At 38.9% G+C, this 21593-nt stretch overlaps 1 protein-coding gene across 4 annotated transcripts; it reads left to right on the forward strand.

Annotated features, from left to right (window-relative positions):
• Positions 1-2411: 2411 nt before the first annotated feature.
• pkib (protein kinase (cAMP-dependent, catalytic) inhibitor beta) lies at positions 2412-21373 on the forward strand. 4 transcript variants are annotated; one of them, XM_067508708.1, is made up of 3 exons: positions 2412-2750; positions 18436-18589; positions 19452-21373. In XM_067508708.1, the coding sequence occupies exons 2-3, from the start codon at positions 18448-18450 to the stop codon at positions 19532-19534; spliced, it is 225 nt and encodes a 74-aa protein (XP_067364809.1). In that variant the 5' UTR covers positions 2412-2750; positions 18436-18447; the 3' UTR covers positions 19535-21373. The 4 variants fall into 4 exon arrangements, with proteins under 4 accessions (XP_067364809.1, XP_067364818.1, XP_067364798.1 ...); XM_067508717.1 differs by having other exon boundaries at positions 2413-2620; XM_067508697.1 differs by having other exon boundaries at positions 2421-2700.
• Positions 21374-21593: the final 220 nt, after the last annotated feature.

A 21593-nucleotide genomic window follows, 5' to 3' on the forward strand; every position in this document is an offset into this window, starting at 1 on the left:
CACAATAAAAGATTGAAGGCATGCAGAACGTTGATCACAACGTTAACAGAAACAGGTTATCCTAAAAATCTAGTTCTTAATTTTAAAGATATTGCATTTTCTGGTCTAAACGTCTAATAGAAATAAAAAGTATCAGATGACTATTAAGTTAGGTGTGTTTTGTTTGTTGTTGACGTCATCGCCTACGTTAACGCTATGACATTTATTTTAATGACCCATTCACTTAACTTCCGACATTGGTCGGTAAAGTTTTTCCAAAGCTCATCCGTGAGGTCATCAAGGGCGTTGCTTGGTGGGAACAAAAAACAAAAACAAAAAAACACCACACTGTGATTGGTTTAGAGAGTCGTCACTCCGGTTTGGCCAATAACACGTTGATGCGCAGTTGAGAATCCAACCCTTTCTTGTGGCCTCATTATTTAGTAATTCAACACTTATGATTATAAATATACTGCACTTTAAGTTCAAACAGGCTTTTGTGATTTAGGTAAATAATGCATTTTCAATGCTAATTATAAACATTTTTAAAATTTCTACAAACGTTATGTTTCAACACTTGTCACCTATGGATAGAAAACAAAATCTATTAACTTTTAACCAATAAGACTGTCGAAAAACACATAGTGGCTGTAATGCTGTAGAGTATCTGAACTGTAAACTACAACTGATAACTACAATCATATTGAAATCTATTTTATTTATTATAAATTTTATTGTAGCAATTTTATTTCCAAATTATCATTATAATGTTCTTCAAGACTTAAAACAGTAGCTATTGCTATTGTATGGTACTTGGAAGAGTTTGTTTCTCCTGCATATTACATTTTTCTAATCTAAAAAATGCAAACTGCTTCATATTGGAGCCTGCAAATCAGTCTTGGCATGCTATAATATACCCCACCCCACCCAAATATGTGTTGTCATTCCTAAAAAAACCTCAGTGTCTAGTTCTGTTTTATTGCGTGGTTTACACAAACTGCAAGTCCTCAGACCTGGGACATCCATGAGTCTGTTCAGAAATCCATGGTGACAACCACTTCACATCTGTTCTGTCATTTAACACCCTACCACACCCACCCTCTCCTCCCATTGTGGAAGTAGTATTCAAGATTCTCGCTTGCATGTGTTATGAACATTTATGAAGACATTAAGCCTGAAAACGATTAACTATACCTGATAAATGTAGTAGAACTATAGTATAAAGTGCATTTAAATTGTGGATTCGTTGAGTAAATTTACTTTAAAATATAATACATCTGTTCTCACACTGGCCTTGGTGGTCTAGCCTGTTTTCTAGTTCTAGTCTTTACTATCAACATAAGTGGAAGTGTGATCTGTTTGAAAAACCAGGAACCTCCCTGTTTTGTCTGTAGGGAATTTCCGATTGTTACACTAGAAAGTTATCTTTTCCAGATAAAAGCAACTTTGTTTAATTAAATCCACTCAGAGGTTTTGTTGCTACTGGTCTACAAAGTCTGAAACCTGCTGAGCTACCACTGTATCTGTATCTTCCCTGCTGCTGTAATTCTTCACTGTCTCCAACGTCAATTGTTAAGAGCAAATGTAAAAGAACCTTCATGACTGAAACAATTGCAGCTTTGTTGACATTGCTATTTCTACACCACTGCTTATCATGACCTACTGTTTTAAGCAGGTAATATTGACCTGTGATTTATAGCTTTATTATTACTCCATTAAGACTGGTCAGAGGACACAAAATAAATTATCTGCAAACCTGGGATTGGAGACCATTTACTGACTGATCCAATTACAGGTAATAAGGTGAGTCCATTTGTAAACATTTCATCTGTCGATGTGGTGCACCCCTAACTAAAAAGACAATGGTATAAACCTTTGAGCGGCAGCAGCGGAGCAAATGGGAAGCAGTATCATGATTTCAAAATAAAATGCAGTAATGCAAATGTTCAGAAAGAGATGGATAAATATATGGATTTATATATTGGATGGAGTAATATACTAAATAATATAATCCAAACTTAAATACTACCTCGTCCTCCTACTATGACTACACCTACTGTAATAATAATAATAAAAATAATAAGAGCCAATAGTAGGAACATTAAAATTGTTATTAACTGGGCTTTGTCACACACTTATATTCACAAATAATATACTTAAAGTTAGTGCAAGTTGAAAAAGATTGTGATATGATACACTGGATTTACCAGACACCCAGGCCTTTTACCAGGCCTTATTTTATTTCTGATTCTGATAATCAATACCGTGTTAATGTAGCCTAACTTTTGGTATAGAATAAAGCAGTTTTATCATTTGTATTTAGTTTTCTGTTATAACCTCATACAATTTTAGCGTCGTCCTTTTCTCTCTACGCATAGTTTCTTTCCTTTCTTCTATTACGCGACAGATGTTGTGCTTTTACGTTGAAGGCCACAGGCCCTCTTTTCCTGTTTGCTCGTGGCTAACTGTTGCTGGCTGGGAATGCGCGCACCGTCCCTGTGCTGTTGCTGCCGTGTAGTCCGCGCCGCCGCCGCTTCAGCGGTGTCCTCTGGGATGAAGCCGTGTAATGTGTCGCCCCTGACGGACTCATCGACACTCCGTATTTTCTCTTCTTCGTCGCTCTACAAGATGGTGCCTGGCGGCTAGTTCCAACTTCGGACTCATTGTTTTTTTTATTGTCTGCTTGTGTGTGTCCTCGGCGAAGCGCACTGAAATCAGCTGGTGAGTGACCGTCGTTGCACGCGCTCACTGTCACCTGTTCGGCTCCACAGGTAGGACATGACACTGGCTACTGTTGCTGTGTACATCTCCAAAGCTCCGACACTGGCACAAGGGTGACTGCTGGAGGAGATTAGAGGCGAGCTGGGAAAAACCCACGAGGCGTGCTGGAGCCATTATCTGCACTGAAACCTATTTTTAAAAACCAAACAAAAGCGGCTTAAACAACAAATCCTCATGTGATCATCTTCTCCGCCAAAACCACCCATAGATCATACACCATCCGACACAGTCTCGTTCAAATTTAACAGCATCACATAGTAAGTGTTAAAAGCAGGCCGACTGCACTGTCAGCCTACCTGTCACCTCCATATGGGCTCCCAGCATTGTGCGGATCAGCTGCCTGTGGCTGCTCCTTACACACAGCTCTGTGGCAGCTGCATTGGCCGCTTTGCTTTGTTACAAGGTGCTTAAAGTGTGACCTTCACACGGTTTTCATGATGTGCTCAGAATTCATTATGCTGTACCCAACATGTAGGGCTTGAAATGTTTGTGTTAGAAAGCAGAATCTGGAATAACAAATGAAAAATGTAGTTTTTTTATTACTTTTCATGATATGCAATAGGAAAGTGCGTTGGTTCAGTGAGTCACTGTCAGGGGTTTAGGGCAAAATCTAAGCTGTTTTGTGTCTTCAGGGTTTCAAGTGTGACATGCTTTAAAAAACAGATATGGTAGCAGCTTAAGGTATTTATTGGCTAAATGTCCTCCCAAAAAAGTGCAGAACTACAGTACACTTTTTGGGTCATGTGTAGTTGCTGTAAAAACCTTAACCTCTTAAATGTGCCCTTGGATGTCAAGCAGGAAAAATGAAGCATGGTTCTGCCGGAGTACCAGGAGCTTCTCCCGAGTTTTAATATTTATTTCTTTACTTGTTAAAGGACACCTTCACTGATTTTGAAGTTGCTTTTTTTGGTTCTGGTTTGGGTAGTACATGTACATAAATGTCATTACACTTCCCTCTGACTTCCCTACATAAAAAAATCTCTCTACCTTTGCTGCAAAATGCCTCCAGATGACATCACTTGGAGGAACCTTTAGTTCAGATTATGTCATCTTGCTTCTCACAATATGGAGTATGTTATCAAGGTCTACCTGCTTTTCCAGTGCTCCCCCAGATGACATTATCTGAACTCATAATGATGAAAATCTCCTCTGGGTGATGTAATCTGGAGGAGTTTTTCAGCTAGAAGCAGATAAATAAGCCAGTGGGAAGTTAAATGCATTATTGTACATTTACATTTAAACTAAAGCCATGGAAAGCAAGTTGAAAATTGGTGAAGTTGCCCTTTAACCCTCTGTCAAAATATAACAATGAAGTTATCTTTGATAAGAAGCTTGGTTACTTGGATTTGGTTTCGAGGAGTGGTGCAGTAATTCCCGTCACAGAGTGAGAGTAATATGAGGACTTTCCTTAGATTCTTTGAGATTCTTTGTGACTCTCACTGATCATACTATCTTCTGAGTTCTTCTCTTTATTACAAAAACGCTATCATAATACACCTAATCTTCTGTATTTTTCCAGTGTATGACTTTACTAATCTGGCTACAGGTCAAATCACTGATCAGTGAAGAAAAAAATTACAAAACTGAATGCATTAAAATGTATTGTATGTAAAGATGCATTTAAAGCAGAATTAGCTCTAAACACATTATGATTTTAAAGAGTCATGGCAAACAAATAATCATATACGTATGAAGCAGTATTAGCCACACCAACAGTATATGTGCCTACTCAGCAACTATATGCTAACTCAGTCTGACGTTCATGGCAGGGCGTGTAACTGACAGGTGTCTCATGTGAGAGCGATTGTTCAAACAATAAACAGCTCTACATGACCCATCCTAGCCTGGGTTTTACATGGATGGGTTGTTAAAAGAATTGCAGTCTTAACAGGTAAAAAAAACAGGTTGGCACAGGAAAACAGTTGAAGATAGAAATTGTTTGAAAGCTGTGAAGAAAAACCCAAAAACAATAGTCAGTAACATAACAACCTCCACAGAGCAGGAGTGAGAGTATTGCAATCCACCATTTAAAGAAAACATCACTGAGTAGAAAATACTGAGGCTACACTACAAGGTCAGCAGGGAGAAAGTGTAATAGGGTACAGAGATGATCCACAAATTTTCTGGAAGAAAGTGTTTTAGACTGATGAGACCAAGATGAACCTCTAACAAAGTGATAGAAGGACCAAAGTGTGGAGGAAGAAAGAATCTGCTCATGATCCAAACTATACCAGCTCATCTGTGAAACACAGTGTCTGGATGTAGTGTCCAGGCTTCTGGAATAGGCTCACTGATGTTTATTGATAATATAAGTCATAATGGCAACACCAGAATGAGTTCAGAGGTGGACAGAAACCCTTTGTCTGCAAAGTTACAGAGAAATGCATCTAAATCTATTGTTAGGAGCTTCATTATTCAGCAAGACAATGAAACACACTGTCCTCTAAACAAAGGATTTCCTCAGAGTGAAAAAGTGGAAGATTTTAGACTGACTGAGTAAGTCAATCACCAACCTTCACCTAATTGCAGTTTACTTTAACCTACATTTAAATGATGTTTTTTAGTACTCACTTAAAATTTGTGTTATTTCATACAATTCTATGTTATTTACCGTATTAAGGTAAAAATTATCAAATAAAAGCTGAAATCCTAAACCATCCTTTGAGCTTACCCACACAAATGAATTGGCCTTGCTGTTCCACTACTTTTGGAGGGGAGTGTATGTAAACAATAAGCAAATATCAAGTTGGTCCCTGGCACCTCTGATTACATGTTGTTTCAGATGGCAAGCTGTGGTTTCTAGGGGATCATGTAGCCTGCCATATCCTTTATTTCCTAATTCGTCACAGTGGCCATCTTATCTGTTTATTTACCTGGCATTCAATTGGTCACGGGAAGTGAAGGCTCATACAGTCATGGTAGGCAGTCTGCTCTGCTCTGTAACCACTAGGGGGATCATCTGACTTCGTATATGTGCTCTACTTCTTTGTCCTCCCCTTTTGTGAAAATCAGGCTTCGTCTCACTGTGCGTTAACACAGATGACAGCAAAGAGATGACATCTTCCCTCCACCCAGCCATTCTCATTCTGGGGTGCTACAGGTGCCAGATGCACCTGGCTGCTTAGCCTTTTATTGCTAACCTCCTGAACAGCCTCAGTCAGCTTGATCTTTATCAAAGAACAAAGGCTGCCAGTGAATTCAGCAAACGGGATTGCTTTACCTGTAATCTGAGCTACTAGTCAGCAGCTTATCTTAATCCCCTATTTAACTTTCCTTTATTAGAGAGCCCAGAAGGACAAATACTGTAAACAGAATGTGTATGCACATGAACTGAGTGTTAACATTTTACTAGCACAAATCTGACTAGTCTTTGTTCACATTGTGATTATTGGTTCACAAAGGCCAGCATGGTAGATTTCACCAAGTGCAAATAGGGAATTTAATGACTGTACAGGGATTAGACAGAATCAAACAAAATGTCTAATTTCTAAGGTTGGTTGTAGTTTTTTGCTATGAACCAAAAAAAATTACCATTGCACACATCATCAAAAATGAAAAAGTAAATTGTCAGCTCAGATCCAGATCCACTGTTTTAAAAATTCTGACCAGATTTAAATCAAATTGTGGCACCCTGGTTCTATATTCCTAAAAACCTCCCCAAATGTTGGATTCTTTCTTTCATTCTTTCTTTCCTATTTGGTGTGGTGCTGTGCTCTTTGAGAGCTAAAGGATCCAAAAGTGCTGAATTAAAAAAAAAAAAGAAATAAAAAATGAATTGAATGAACAAGTCAAATAAAAACGACATTTGTCACAGAAAGACATTTGTCAGGGTTTGCCAACCAAACAAAGGCTGACATAACAGAGAGTCCAGACGACATTTAGGAGAGAGGTTTGGCTCCTTTGGTCAAAAATGTGGAGGATGATGTGTTGTTTTTGATGTGCTAGCTGTCATAAAATTGTAATTGAAGGAAACAAAGTGTTTAAAGTGCTCTCCTAAAAAGTGGCTGTGGGAAGACAAATGGCAAGTGTCACTTACAATTTTACCACCCGGTGCTCAATTTAATTCCCATTGATTAGAGGCCTCGCCACTTTAAGGATGGCAGCAGTAATTTGCTGGGCTAAATGCTAGTCATTCATTATTTGTCTATTGACCAGTGACCTATAAGAGATTAGTCTGAGCCGGTGCTTCTGTAAAGCCCACTGCCCTTTACTGTGACCTATAGCTGGCTGCCTTTTTGCTACTGTTACTTTTATCTTTCTGCCATTAAAACACGTTTGTCAATTCTTTCTCCACCTTGGTGTGGAGGTCACATAAGACGCCGGACATGTTTTTCAGCGATGTAGAGGATGGAGAATGATAATAGAAACCGAGGGAACGTGGTTCTTTTACAAAGAATCTGTTCTGACCTTAACCTCATCATGGTCTTTTTCCCAGCAGCCCAGTTGGATGAGAGGCAAAGGGGGTGGCAGCACAACACAATACTTTCCCCAGGATGCTCAGGCATGGCTGCATAAGGAAGAGCTGGGGTTTGTCAGTGTCGTCTCTCCTGCTGCCAGCCTCTTCATGCTGCTTAGATGGGAAGGCAACAGTTGGTGAGATGAGATGGTTCCTTTGTGGAGACAAAGAGTTTATTGTGATTCCCAAGGCATCCATTCAGTCCACACATCAGTGACCCTTTCAGCATATCAGACCAAACAATAGAATCAGCTGCTTCGTTTTCTTCCTGTAATTACCACGTGGAATTCTGTCTGCACTAGAAACATGCACAGCATCTCGTCACAGATTGTCACACATCAACCATTTGAAGAGTTCATTCTGCTGATTGGCAAATGAAGAGGCTGAAAGAGGGTGAGAGGTGCTGTTGCTGTTTCAATTGCATTTCAATGGGCGCCATCAAGAGTGGTTTCCACTGGAGATGCCTCTCTATAGCTGCACCTGTGAGTTCAACACGTTTGCAACTTTAAATGGCAGCAATAGGGAAATTTTAGAAAATTTTTAACATTCAACTAGGAATCGAAATTATCCTCAAATTAGATTAACTTTAGATTTATCCAGAGTCTTAAAAGAGCTTTAATTGCTTCAACACTGACTCTAAGGCTGTATCAGAACTTAAAGCTGCAGCAGTCAATAGTTTTTGGTTCAATAATAGATCAAACTACTTGGTTCATTATTAAACATGGCTTTTTATGAGAGATCCACAGAGGATTATCAACCCAGTCCGAGTTGCTCAGCTCTGTGGAGCTTTTAAGTGAAAACAGAATTTTAGAAATGTCTGTAAATGTCTAAAAAAATAAATAAATTAAATATCATACATACAGAAATATTAATACCCTTTCCTCAGTAGATTGTTAAAGCACTTTTAGCAGCAATTACCATCTTTTTAGGTATGATGTGACAAGCTTTGCACACCTGGATTCGAGGATTTCTGTCATTCTAAATAGCAAATCGTCTAAACCTCCGTTAAGTTGGATGGGGGCCGTCGGTGGACAATTATCCAGCAAGTTACAACTAAGCAGGAGACACTTGGGGGTTTAGTTTCTTGCTTAGGGACACTTTGACTTGGAGCTAGGATGACCGGGACACCAACCACTGACCCTGTAGTATGTGTCCTGTGTTGTCATGTTGGAGGGTGAACCTTTGGTCCAGTTTGAGGTCCTGAGCAATGAGGAACAGGTTTTCATTGAGGATGTCTCTGTACTTTACTCCATTCTGTTTTTCATCAACCCTGAGCAGTCTCCCAGTCCCTGCTGCTGAAAAACACCCCCACAGCACAATGCTGCCACAACCATGCTTCAGTGTAGGGATGGTATTGGGTAGGTGATGAGTAGTGCCTGGTTTCCTCCAGACATAACATTTAGAATTGAGGCTAAACAGTTCAATCTTGGTTTCATCAGACCAGAAATTTTTTTTTATGTGTATGTGCAGAGGGAGGGCTTCCGTCTTGCCATAAACCCACATTGGTGAATGGCTGCAGTGATGGGTTGCTTTCTGGACCTTTCTCCTATCTCAACACAGGATCTCTGGAGCTTAGTCAGATTGACGATTGGGTTCTTGGTCTGCCCCAGTTGCTCAGTTTGGCTAGCTCTTGAACCAGAGTCCTGGTGCAGTCAAAATGTTTTGTCAGTGCCTTGCAATAATCCTGTGTCTGAGCTCTGCAGGCAGTTCCTTTGACCTCATGGCTTTTGTTCTGATAAAGTATCCACTGTAAGCCGTGAAGCTTTCCAATTCAAGTCCAAATGGTTTAATTTACCACAGGTCTTACCTGTTTACATCTTAAAAAATGGGGCACCTGAGCCATGCACTTGTGATATTTCAAGTTTTTTTAAATACATTTACACATATTTCTAAATTTCAGTTTTCATTTTGTAATTTTAGGATACTGAATATAGATTAATCAGGAGAAAAATAATTTTAACAACTGCAGTATCGGGCAGCAACATAACAATATTTTCAAAACTGCAAACTTTCTGAATGCACTGTACACAGATCTTTCTGAAGGTTGGGGAGTTTTTACTCTTGCATCTTTTCTTCCTCCATGCTGTTTACTTTCATCAGAAACAACACAAGAGCTCAACACTTCTGCTGATGTAGAGTGGCAGTGTGTGTGCTGGCAATACGTCTGTTACTGCGTGTGTGTTTCAGTCAATGCCCCATTTGCTAGGACTACTGTCAGAAATGCCAGAGGCTTGGAGTTTGGGGGCAGCACGTGTAGCTGCAGCCACCTTGGCTACATGGCCGTTTACATGATAGTCTAGTTCAGGAAGCACCCGGGGTGGAGGATAGCAGCACACACTGGCCTGTGTCACACACGTGTAGGTTGTGTGTGACACACACTGTAGATTAAATATGTAGTCTGCTGCTATAGGGTCCAAATGATCCAAGGCTTCTGAAGGCTGATAGTTTTGAATGAAAAACAATTTCACCTCACAGACCGTGTGTATCTTCAAGCATATTTTCATACTGGTACGAAAAATTAGGCATCATATTTGGATACACATATTAAAAATCTCTTTACTACCTGCACTAAGACTACTAATAATATTAGTGATATTCTTCAGTGCAGTAATGCTGATCTGAATGCTGAAATGCACACCTTTACATAAGGCAATTCAGTAGTCAGTTTGTTATGCTTAATAAACTCCACACTTTGTAACATTGGCTTTTCACTATTTGTCATCCACAAGCCCAAGCCAGGATAACCCTGATATAAGTAAGATTCAACAAAGCTCATGCAGAGTTGAAAGAAGACATACTCTACTACAGTTTATACAGGCTCAGTACTACTTCTATTCACAACTAATCTGGCATTGATGCGACAAATCTGTGGATTTTCTCTTTAGAGTACTGCAATCGAACCACACACCTAAGGTTCAGAATCACAGGCCAATAATCTACTCTGCTCACTCAGGCTAATTAGCCCCAGAGCTGCATCCATGACAACACACGGTGCCACGATTGCTGACTACCACCAGGCAAAAACAGGAGATTCTTGGAGGGTTAGTGGACAATGACATTTTCTCATGTTTGACCTCTGTGATGAGGCACCACTTGTGTATGGTCAGAATTAGAGAATAATCAGCAACCCAAAAGAGTCTGTTCTTGCTGGACATGGTCTGTTGTTTAGATCATCCCAAAGGTTTCTGCCAGCTTTGCCTGACAGACACTCTTTACAGTTCTCTGTCAAGTGTGCTAATTGCTGTAAATAGCTGGGTGCTCTGTTATTGTGGTTGACCCTTATGAAAAGCCACTCAATCTGTCTCGTATTTGGCAAGATGGAGGCCACTTTGTCGGCCTAATTTGATGTAATGGCTTGTTGTTATTGCACATTAAATGCAGTTAATTACAGTGAGGGTGGTTTGCTTTTAGATGCAGTTTGAAGGGCTGCTGCAGGAGGTGATTTCTGGACCTGTGTAATGTGTAACAAACAGTATAGCTAAATTATATTACTGAACTCTTCGAGTAGTTTATGACACAGATTCTAAAGTTTAACAATGCCAGGTTTCAGCAGATTGAGGCTTTGTGAACTGGCTATTGCTTGTGTTTTGCTTTGTATTTTAGTAGTCAGTGATTCATGTCTCATATGTTTTTGCTAGAGTGTGTCTCTATCATATTCATAAAGTACAATTTATAGAGCTTTGTATGTGTATGTATATGTAATGAAATACACATCCTGAAACACCTGCTTTTTTCTGCTTTACTATGATTGCTGTTCAGGGAAGGGTTTGGCCAATGAATTGAATGAAATGTAAAATGTAACCCTTCTCTTTTAATAAAATAAAATAGTAAAAAAAGTTAAAAAAAGTTGATCTCTCTTAAAAGACCTAGAAATTTCGAGACATTTTTGTTTAAACTGTAGCTACTTGCTCAGAAAATCGTAATGATGTCCCTTAAAAAATGATTCCAAAACAGATTGTTCAGTAAAAGCCTGCACTGATGCCCTTTTGTCTGTGAGTATTGGCTTCTGAAACATGAAATCAGGCAGCTATAGTGAGAAGGGGAGCTGCACAGATCAGCGGAAAAGAGGGGAAAGATCTGCCCGATGTTTGTGAATCTGGAGAGAGGCTGTGATCACGCTGTCTCATTAGATCAGTCTCACCTCCCTGTTCCCCTCTCTCTGTCTCTTTCTACTGCTGCTCAAAATTAAATACACAGCTCCAGAAAATGAACGCCCGATATCAGAGTCGTGCTTCACCTTGCAGCGTTTGTGCATATGCATGACCTTCTGTGCACCTGTTAATGTGAATATGATGAGTCAAGCCTATATCCTCTCTTCAAATTCCTTCTCAGTTGCAATATTTTGCATATAACTTACTGGTTTTTTACTTCATTAATGCTGCATTTACATCAGTGTTTTTCAATATATTGTGCTTCAGTAGTAATTTTTAATTCTTACATACCAAGTTCTTATTGCTTATGCCTGCAGCAACAATATGCCAACTACATGGTAACATAACAGAAAAAAGTAATCCCAATGCAGCATAAAGATAGTCTGTGTCTTCCTTGGTTACCCTCCTCCACTATACAGCTGCCTTTATACTGTAACAATTGTGCCGTTTCCATGGCAGCTAGAGCATTTTAAGCTTTAGGATAATAGTGAAAAAGTGGGGAGTATGACTGGGAATAATCACAGGGTATGAGGCACTAAAAATAGCAAGGGGCTTAATCTCAGGCATTATTTATTCATCTAAAACTTCTTGTGTCTGCACCAGCCCTGCTAACATCATTCCTTCTGCAATTCCTCGTCGGACAAGCGGGTGTTTTTTTTGGGGGGCGTAAACCCCCACAGACTTAGTGACTGACTAATACCATGACTATAGGAGGAGATAGATAATGTGGACACATAACAGCTGGATTTGAGAGGGTGAGACTGGTGAAGGAAAGCAAACCATTATTATTCAATTCCTTGTATCGTGAACGGGAAGGAGCAGAAAACATCCACAGTGACAACAGTCTCCTTATAAATGACCAGAAATTGTAGTAATGTTGAGTTCCAGTTTGGATATTCAGTGCATTATTTTTGTAGATATATGACTTGAATGTACTGTATAATAGGCTGTAGTCTATGCTGTGACTGGCTGCCTCTCTCTGGCTATCACGCTGTGAGTGTTAGACTTATGAGAAGCAGAATAGAGGTCAGCCTCAGGCAGCAGGCAGGGCCTGGCTGCTTTGTCACAATCCTGTTCCCTGAGTTCAGTTTGTCCCTGCTTCCCCCAGCTTCCCTTCCTGTTTCAATCTTTTATTTTGTAGAGCCTCAGCCTACATCCTGTCTTTCAGTTCTCTCTACTACCTGTCATTAGCCCTGATTATTTTTACCTGCAACCCTATCTACTTAACCTGGCTTTCCCCTCAGTTCCCTGTTTGTTGTTATGTTGGATGCTCCTGGACTGCAAGCCTCCAGATCTTTTCACTGTTGCACTCCTGTTTCTGTTCTGCCTGTTCCCTCTATTTGGACCCTGTTTCTGCTATTTTGACCTGAGGTTTGGTTACTTATTTGTCGCCATCATTCAGTCTGTGTTTCATGCTTAGTTTGCTTGTGTGCTTTCCCCTGTTCGTTTACCTTTAGTTATATAGCCAGTTTCCTTGCTTCCCCGGCACTTTTACATTTTTATTTTATCCTCCCTTTCCTTCATATTTAAGATAATGTTCTGTTTTACTTTTTTTATTTAGTTGGTACCTTTTACTGCATATGTTTTCCCGTCCTCCTTGTGGAGTTATTTTTCAGTTGTATCCACTTCCCCAGTTGCCTACAATAAACCCACTTGATATTAAAGCCTCCTTGCCATCTCCTTACTTGGGTCCTTAAAATGTAATAATCAATCTGTGATATCTTAAAGAACTTATGGGTATCACTGTCTGTCGTTTGGAGATAAGAAAGCTTTGCTGTATGTGGCATATTTCATATTTTGTTCTGTAACTGCCACTAACAGAGCTACAGTATTATTTTATTTGAATGAACCAGGTTAAAATGTTTTTGGAAAGTACTATTCTCATGTGACTCAAAGCCTGGAGAGTGCAGTTACATGTGCCTTAAAGAATGACTGTCATTTTCTTAATCATATCTTCAACAATCCCCATACATACACTGAAACCAATAATTATCTCCTCTGCTCGTGGTTCATGGCGGTCAACTTGCAACTTGAAAGTAATCGACCACACCTGTGCATGTGTAACCGCTGTGGAACGTTATAGGAAATTCTGGAAATTTTTAAACAACTCACCGACCAACGGTTTCAGCACGAAGAAACCTATAATGGAGTGGAGCTGTGTGTCTGAGTAATGTGGTTTTTAATTGTGTTTTGGACAACAAAAGATTACAGCGCAGCCTTGTTGCAGCAGAATTATTGTTTTCAGTGTCTGTATGGGGACTGCTGAAAATACAATTAATAAAATGACCAAAGTTATCCTTTATCATTTGGCTATCAGGATGCTCCCTGTAATATTTTTTTAATCAGAAAGCTATTTATTTTGCTTATAATTTATTAAAAATTTAATTCAGAGGCAGCAGAGTGGTTACCACTAACACCCCACAGCTAGAATGTCCCGGATTCCAATCCACCAGCCACTTGGACTTTCTTTCTGAAATTTGCATGTTCTCCCCACACTTCTGCAGGTTTCCTTTTGGTACTCCAGTTTCCTCCCAGATTCCTCCAAATGTTAGGTTAATTGGTGACTCAAAATTACCCATAGGTGTGAATGTGTCTGTCTGTGTATTGGCCCTGATATAGACATGTCCAGGGTGTACCCTGCCTCTCACTCTATGACTACTGTAATAGACTCCAGCTCCACACGACCCTGAACAGGATAAGCTGTTAAGATTATGGATGGATTTAATTTTGTGAAGGCTAATCTTCGACTGCCTCTGAATTAACAACACTGTATATTTTAAAAATGTAGCTCAACACTTCTGTTGTTTACAGAAGTGTTTGAGTTTTTTCCTCTATGTAAAGTATTGAAAGTAAAGTTAGTAAAGTAAAGTAAAAGTAATTTTGAATGATACCCGAGGTAAATGAAAACATTTCCTTAGGCCCTTCACCAATGATTTGACAAATGACTAAGAACAATTCGTAAATTTGAGTGTGTCGTCATTGCTGTTGAGTTGGTAGTGGAAGTTTAAGTGAGCACCAAACCATTATAAGATCTCGGTGTATTAGTTCAACAATGAACGGAAGAGTGGATCCCAACTGTTTTTGAAAGGTCTCCATCCATGTTCTACAAACATTTGTCAGTACCACAGCTAATATATATTGGGCTGGTTGCGAAACAGTCTTTGGCTTAGACATTTTCTACAAACAAAGAGAAAATATGTATGTGCTGGTTGCCTGGATGCAAAAAGCCCCAGTTATTAAGCTCTCAGCATCTTTCTTTTTGTTGCCTTTTTTCTTTTACGCTGTCCATGGTGCTGAAAGCCTCCAGTCATTGAAAATGTTTATTGAGATAAGCTTTCTTACTGAGGGACCAGCGCTCTGTCCAAAAGCTAGCAAGGCACCTTCTGAATACAGCAGATCATGCCAGCATTGAGAGCACTGCAATGTTTAATTTGACACTGTGCTATTGTTGTTCTAGCAGCACAGGTTAAAGAAAAACAAAAACCTTTGACCCAGAATCTGTGGCTGTTCACTGACACAGACCTGCTATGAAGTCAACATCGGTGAAAGGGTTTTTTTAATTTCCAAATGTCCAACTGACAAGATACGAGAGGATAATTTTAGCTGCACTATTATTTACAAAGTGGCCCTGCAAGATAGAGGATGTTGTCAGGTTTTTTGTTTAAAAAAAGAAAGTTAGCCTTTTTGTCTTATTTTACTCCACATCTTTGCACCTTCTCTGTAAACAAACCCTGACATCAGTTCTTTCATCAAAGGCTTCTCTAACTCAACCTTGCGTAACATACCTGCGGCTTGTTCCTGTATCTGGCTGAGCCAGCTCGGGCATCATAGCATCTAGGTCAATTTTCCTGACAAGATAATCCCATTTCAAAACTGTTGTTGGATTGTCAACCAAAATAAACCCATTCAGATGATGGGTCACTGTCTGTTCAATGTCTAATCCGATGGCTTAATGAAAGTTACCAAACAGATGTTCTAATTAGGAATGGACTAGTGCTTTTCCAAAGCTGTTAAGGACACTTGTATCTCTAGATAGGTGTGTGTGTGTGTGTGTGTGTGTGTGTGTGTATATATATATATATATATATATATATATATATATATATATATATATATATATATATATATATATATATATATATATATATATATATATATATATATATATATATATATATATATATATATATATATATATATATATATATATATATGTATGTGTGTGTATATATATATATATATGTATGTGTGTGTATATATATATATATATGTATGTGTGTGTATATATATATATATATGTATGTGTGTGTATATATATATATATATGTATGTGTGTGTATATATATATATATATGTATGTGTGTGTATATATATATATATATATGTATGTGTGTGTATATATATATATATATATACACACACACACACACACACACACATACTGTACATGTTTCACATAATGTTTTAAAAATCATCTACTGTAATATTTAAAAAAATAGATACATTAGAATCTTTATTGAATGCTATAACAAGGCACACAGCTTTCTCCACCTAGTGCACATTTTGCAGACTAAACTCCTGAAACTTGAGGAAAATCATTCCACTTTGCACTGAAAGCTGTCATATCAGCAGTGGGGGATTGTGGCCAGGGAATGATATTAAATAAAGGGCCTGACATTACATCAAGTCAGTAGTCTACTTTTCATGTCAAGATTAATAGTCAAATTAGTCCAGCTACAAAGGCCTGTCAAAGAAGGAAAGCAGGAGGAAGAAACAAGTGGTGCTACAGTTAATGCTCTTTCTGCTGTTTGTCCTTGGTCATACTCCTACTGCCTACCTTTTAGCTGGACCATAGCCTCAGCTTCAAGGACAAATAGCCACTTTGACAGAGAGGCCAACAAGGGAAAACGAAACGGAAAAACTTGGGTTCCTTCCTGGATGCCTACAGTACACTCCTACTGATATTGTGACTACAGACCACTTCACAACAGAAAACTTCAATTTAAAGACTTGAAATTAAGTGGTTTTACCATTGAGGACACTGACTTCATGTTGTTGATGGGAATTCAGAAGGAGAGTTTACATTCATGATGGGTAATTGTTTATTTGAATTATGATACAAATGTTTAAAAGCATGAAACAATGAAATGTTTTATCTATGACCTGTTTTTACGTCGAAAATACAGACTTTGTCTCTGAGCTGTATCTGAGCTCTGCTGACTGCTGATAGACTTATGTTGTCTCTGCTAACAAAAATGGAGAAGGCTACAGAACTTATTAGTTCAAAAAGCTGAAACTGGCTATAGCTACAACCGAGCATGTTGAGGTTATGTTTTTGATATCCCATGATGTTCTGAATAGCAAAGACAGTTCTTTGCTGATAGAAACTGGAGTGAACTAGGTTAGACAAGTAATGTTTGAAAGCAATAATGGTTCTTTGCTGATGCTGTAAAACTCTCTACTGAATTTAAGCTTGACACTAAAGTTAGGAAGTAAAAGTATTATGATATGAATATGTCATAGCACTATACGGTTCCTTGAATATACATTGAGCATTTTTGACTCAGTACAGGTAAGTTACAGGTACAGGTAAGTTTGACTTATTGTAGGCCAGAAGAACAATACTTTAAATAACCATCTATTATTTAATTAGCAGAGTTTTTATACCCCCCTTTTTGAGCAAATAAATAAATAAATACTATTTAGATATTTAAAAAAAAAAAATAGAAATAATATAATATATCATAATTGTAACAGAGTGTGTCTAAAATTCTGGCCAGACATTGTGACACCATTACTGCATTTCTGATGTATTGACATAGAAATATTTTGGACATGGGGTTTGAGTAATATGGTTATACATTTACAGTTCTGTTAAATAATTTATTTGTGGTGAGATAGCACAGTTACATGGGCACACCGTACTATAAAGTGCTGTCAGACACACAAAAGCTGCAATTTTACTGTGTTTACATTGCCCTGCTCTCAGCAATTATTCCTCCCCTTTATGTGCCGAGTCATAAGATTAGTTGTCAACATGATTATGTGAAAGTGTAGAAGGAAATATGAGAAAGTATGATTGTGTTCTTGGAATCAGTACCGAAAATAGGCCAAATATGCTGCTATGGATTATACAGTATGAGCCCAGTGGCTAAGTTACAATCATGCTTAAGGTTAACAGTAACCAACCTGTGGCCTTTTTCCTGGAGATCTAGACTGTGTGTTTAGGTTTATAGCTGTAGCACATATTAACTCACGTCATTCATTTTGTTGAAACAGAGCGATGGGAAATGGGATTTTGCTTCGTTGAAGGGTTTGGTAAACGACAACAGAGGGAGATTAGGAAGAGAAAGTGAGATAGCGAGAGCAGGGATTGAGTTATATGTTTACCTGCCAGGGGTGCTTTTCTGTATTGTTGCCATAGCAACAGTGGCTCGCTGTATTTCTGTGTGTTTGCTGTGCTTGTGTCTGACAAGGGATGTAATTCTGCCTGTCATCAGTATAGCTTAGAGCTGATTTCCCAGCTGGTTGCCATGAGACCAGACAGACACATCCTCTGCTTCAATGATGAATTTTTTCTCTTCAGGCTCAAATCACTGAACACACACACAACATTTTATGTCCTGTTATAAAGTCACATGGCCAAAATATAATAATAATAATAGGCTAACTATACACATTTTTGTCGTTGAGGATTACTGCTTATTTTATTTGAATAGCTACAGTTATTTCCCATTTGGTTGAAACATATACACTTTCACAGTAAACACAAACAATATAATTGTAACTACACAGCTAAGGTTAATTTAGCTTATATGATGGATATTATTATATATTTATTCTTGCCTTGGTGCTTTCTTCTTCTTCAACACATTCACTACTTTGCTACAGCTCATTCCTGCTATCAGCAAAAAAAAAAGCACAAAACTATGTTGGTTGTGAGCTGAGTTGGTTTGTGATAATATAGAATAGATTTGGATAAATAATGATAATGTAGCTAATTTTACAGGAATTTATTTTGCAGTTTGGGTGGGCAAACGATGTAAGATTGAACTTTTTTTTTGGCAGAGAGGTTCTAAAATGACGGAAGTGGAGCCAGTGTTGGATTTTGCCTCCTCGGGGCGTGCGGGGAGGCGAAATGCTCTACCTGACATCTTGGGCTCCCCAGCGGGCGTAAACCCTGGTGACCTGCCTCTTAAGCTGGCTGAGCTGTCCCTCAAAGGTAAGTACACTAGTTGTCTTTTTATAGGCTACGTTCTGTCTAGATTCTTGCCTCTCAAGAATTGTGATGTAACAGGCCATATCTGGTTGTTGTTGAAATGTTCTCTCCTAGGCACAGTTATTCCAAAATAATGAGGCACTCTGAAATGAATGATCATTTTTTATAATTAAAATCCAATCCAGGTATGGACCAGGTAGTTGAGTACAGTATTTCTGCACTCTGCCCCTGGTCTGGTTCTGGTCCATATACAGCTTCCGCATGTTTCAAGAAATATGGGGATGAAGACTAAGGTTGTTTAGGTCTGAACTTTTTCTTTAGTTAGATGCATTTGGGCCATATGTGGGCTCAAATTGCCTCTAGGGAACATGGTAGTCATCCTCATTGATCAGTGAGTGGAATGGAATCATTCACCATGAATTAGTGTGGCTACTCCCATATTTAGACCACCGTTGAACTTTTATTCTAAAAGCAAATTTGTCTTGCATGTTCTGCAATTCTGACTTTCATGTTTCTCCTTGAAATCCATTCTCTGTGCACCCTCAGATCTTGACTGGCAGACTATTTGCCATTTCTTCTGTCTGCTTGTGCAAATTGCTTTACATAGTGTGTTTGCAAACCATTCAAAGCAAGCCTACCCCCTATTCATTTAGCTATGTCTGAAATCATTTCTCTCTTGTAGGCCCAAATTAGTCCCAGATGTTTTGGTGCTATGCTGATTCTGTTGCTTTCTTAGTACAATAGACCTAAGTGGTGTAATGATGAATTCATGGTATTAATTAACAAAAGCTTTGGGCAGCCTTAAGTCTTTATATTACCCTTACTGCACATATATATTATTGTGTCTTTTTGGGTTTGTGTGCAGATGGACCAGGAGGGGCCCAGTCACCCACAGCAGAGGAGCCTCCGGCGCCGCCGGAGAGCTCAGAGGAGGGCGAGGGATCATAGGGACTCGTTTATTTACTTTACCCCAGAGACCTGCAGAGATAACGTGAGACACAAAACGAAGAGAGAGATAGAGGGCGACCCGTGGGAGAAAGAGTAATGATCGGTGGAGAGTCAGTCTGTTTGTGAAGCAGCTGAGCCACACAGGGGGAGCGATGGACCCACTCCCCAAAGGACTGGAGCCAGGGGCTAAAGACTGTTTAACACTCAGCGCTATCTGAAATAAGTCACATGTCACTTATTTATGAACAAGTGCGTGTGCGACTTATATGCTCGCTGCAGACACTACAGTCCAACACTAGAATCCAAGGGACCATGACAAATTGTATACCGTCCTTTACTATTTTTGTATGACTTATTTCAAATTAAAGAAAAACAGGAACTCACATTCAAATAGTAAAAATGTACCGCTTGTTTCCTTTTATAGTGATGTGTTATTTTACATGATCAATGGCAGGAGGAGATTTGACAGCAGGATGTGGTGGATCAAAGCTTTTAAAATGCAAGATGCTACATGTGACATAAGAAAACAATAGATTTAAGAAAACTGGGAGCTCTTTGTGTTGTCTTGCTAACTTAATGCTTTGACACTAAATGTGTTGCCCTACTGTTTTCAATGATAAGGCTGTTGCAGAGTACTGTAAATATACACTGTAAAGTTACAGTTTTTACCCCTCTTAAACACCAGACTGTTTTGATTCTAGCAACAACCACCAGAGAGATTAATCCATTTTTTTAGATGTCCATATGGTGCAAGATGGTAGTGTGGAAGAGCCATCCATATCTTTAAACATTCCTTAGAGAGTAGTGTCCCACTGCCAACAATGTACACACTGCTTCATTGTAATACTGCAACAAGTCTGAGATTTCCTTTTGAAAGTCTCTTAATTTCCCAAATCTCTGAAAATGTGCCTAGTGGCAGTTTACAACCGAAATGTGTGTTGTGTTCTTTATCTGTGAAGTACTGTTATCCAATATTTTGGGCTATTGATATTTCCTCAGTTTTAATAGGAGGTATCATAACACATCTTTACTGGTTAAACTGTAAATGAAAGAAAAATACACTTTTTGTAACATTCTGCAAAGCTGCATTTGCAGATCCTTGTGTCCACCAGGAAAACTCTTCAGCTTAGTGCAAAATTTACCAAGTGTTCCCTCGCAGTGCGATGCTCTTTATCACATGGTTCTTATCACAGCATATGCACGCTGCCTGGGCAGAGGAAAACAAGCATCGAGCAACACCACCACCGCCACAATGTGTTTGGGGTGCCGAAAATGGCAGCACACTCGCCTTCTGCCTCTCCACACAGAGAGTCTGTTCACACTCATCAACACATAAGCCGAGCTGTGAATAGGACGACAGGCAGAGAGCGAGAAACACAGCAAGAGTCCAGTTTGTCAGATATCAACTCACTGCTACTGTATATATATATACTGTGTTGTACTATGATCCATGTGTGTCAAACATGCTACCTGTTGGATTACCAGCCTTTATTCACATACTGTACCCACAAAGAAACAATGTTCTGTAACTGTCGGCAACAACGTGTTGCCAGTGGCAGTGTCTTCATATGGATGTGTTTTCACATATGTAACAAGGAATGCCTGGTGTGCTGCTGCTCAGGCTTTTGTTTTGATGCTGGACACTACAAAAACTGAAAGTGTTCATCTTAAGATGTGTGATCAGCAGCACTTTATGGAGGTTGATGAATCGGAGGGTTATTTTATAGTGTCCTGATCTCTAAGTGGTGCATATATTTTACTTAGCTGGATGGAATCCCTTCTGTTGATTCTATCTGGTGGTGGATATTGCCATATTAAACCCACAAGATTTACATATAACTGTTTGGTGAATGGTGTCATTTCTATGCGAGGATTTCTATTTTGTTCGGCCTGTTTACATATTGGACATCAATATGCTATTTAAAAAATATGATATATTGTAGACTAATATTCCTGTACTCTCTAAAGTGTAACATAAAAAGTGTTAAGCTACACAAACTTTTAGCATCCATAAGGCTCTACTGAGCAGTAGAGTGGTACTTAAATCTTATACAAACCA

This window comes from Channa argus, chromosome 1 (assembly GCF_033026475.1).
Source record: "Channa argus isolate prfri chromosome 1, Channa argus male v1.0, whole genome shotgun sequence".
Taxonomy (NCBI): Eukaryota; Metazoa; Chordata; class Actinopteri; order Anabantiformes; family Channidae; genus Channa; species Channa argus.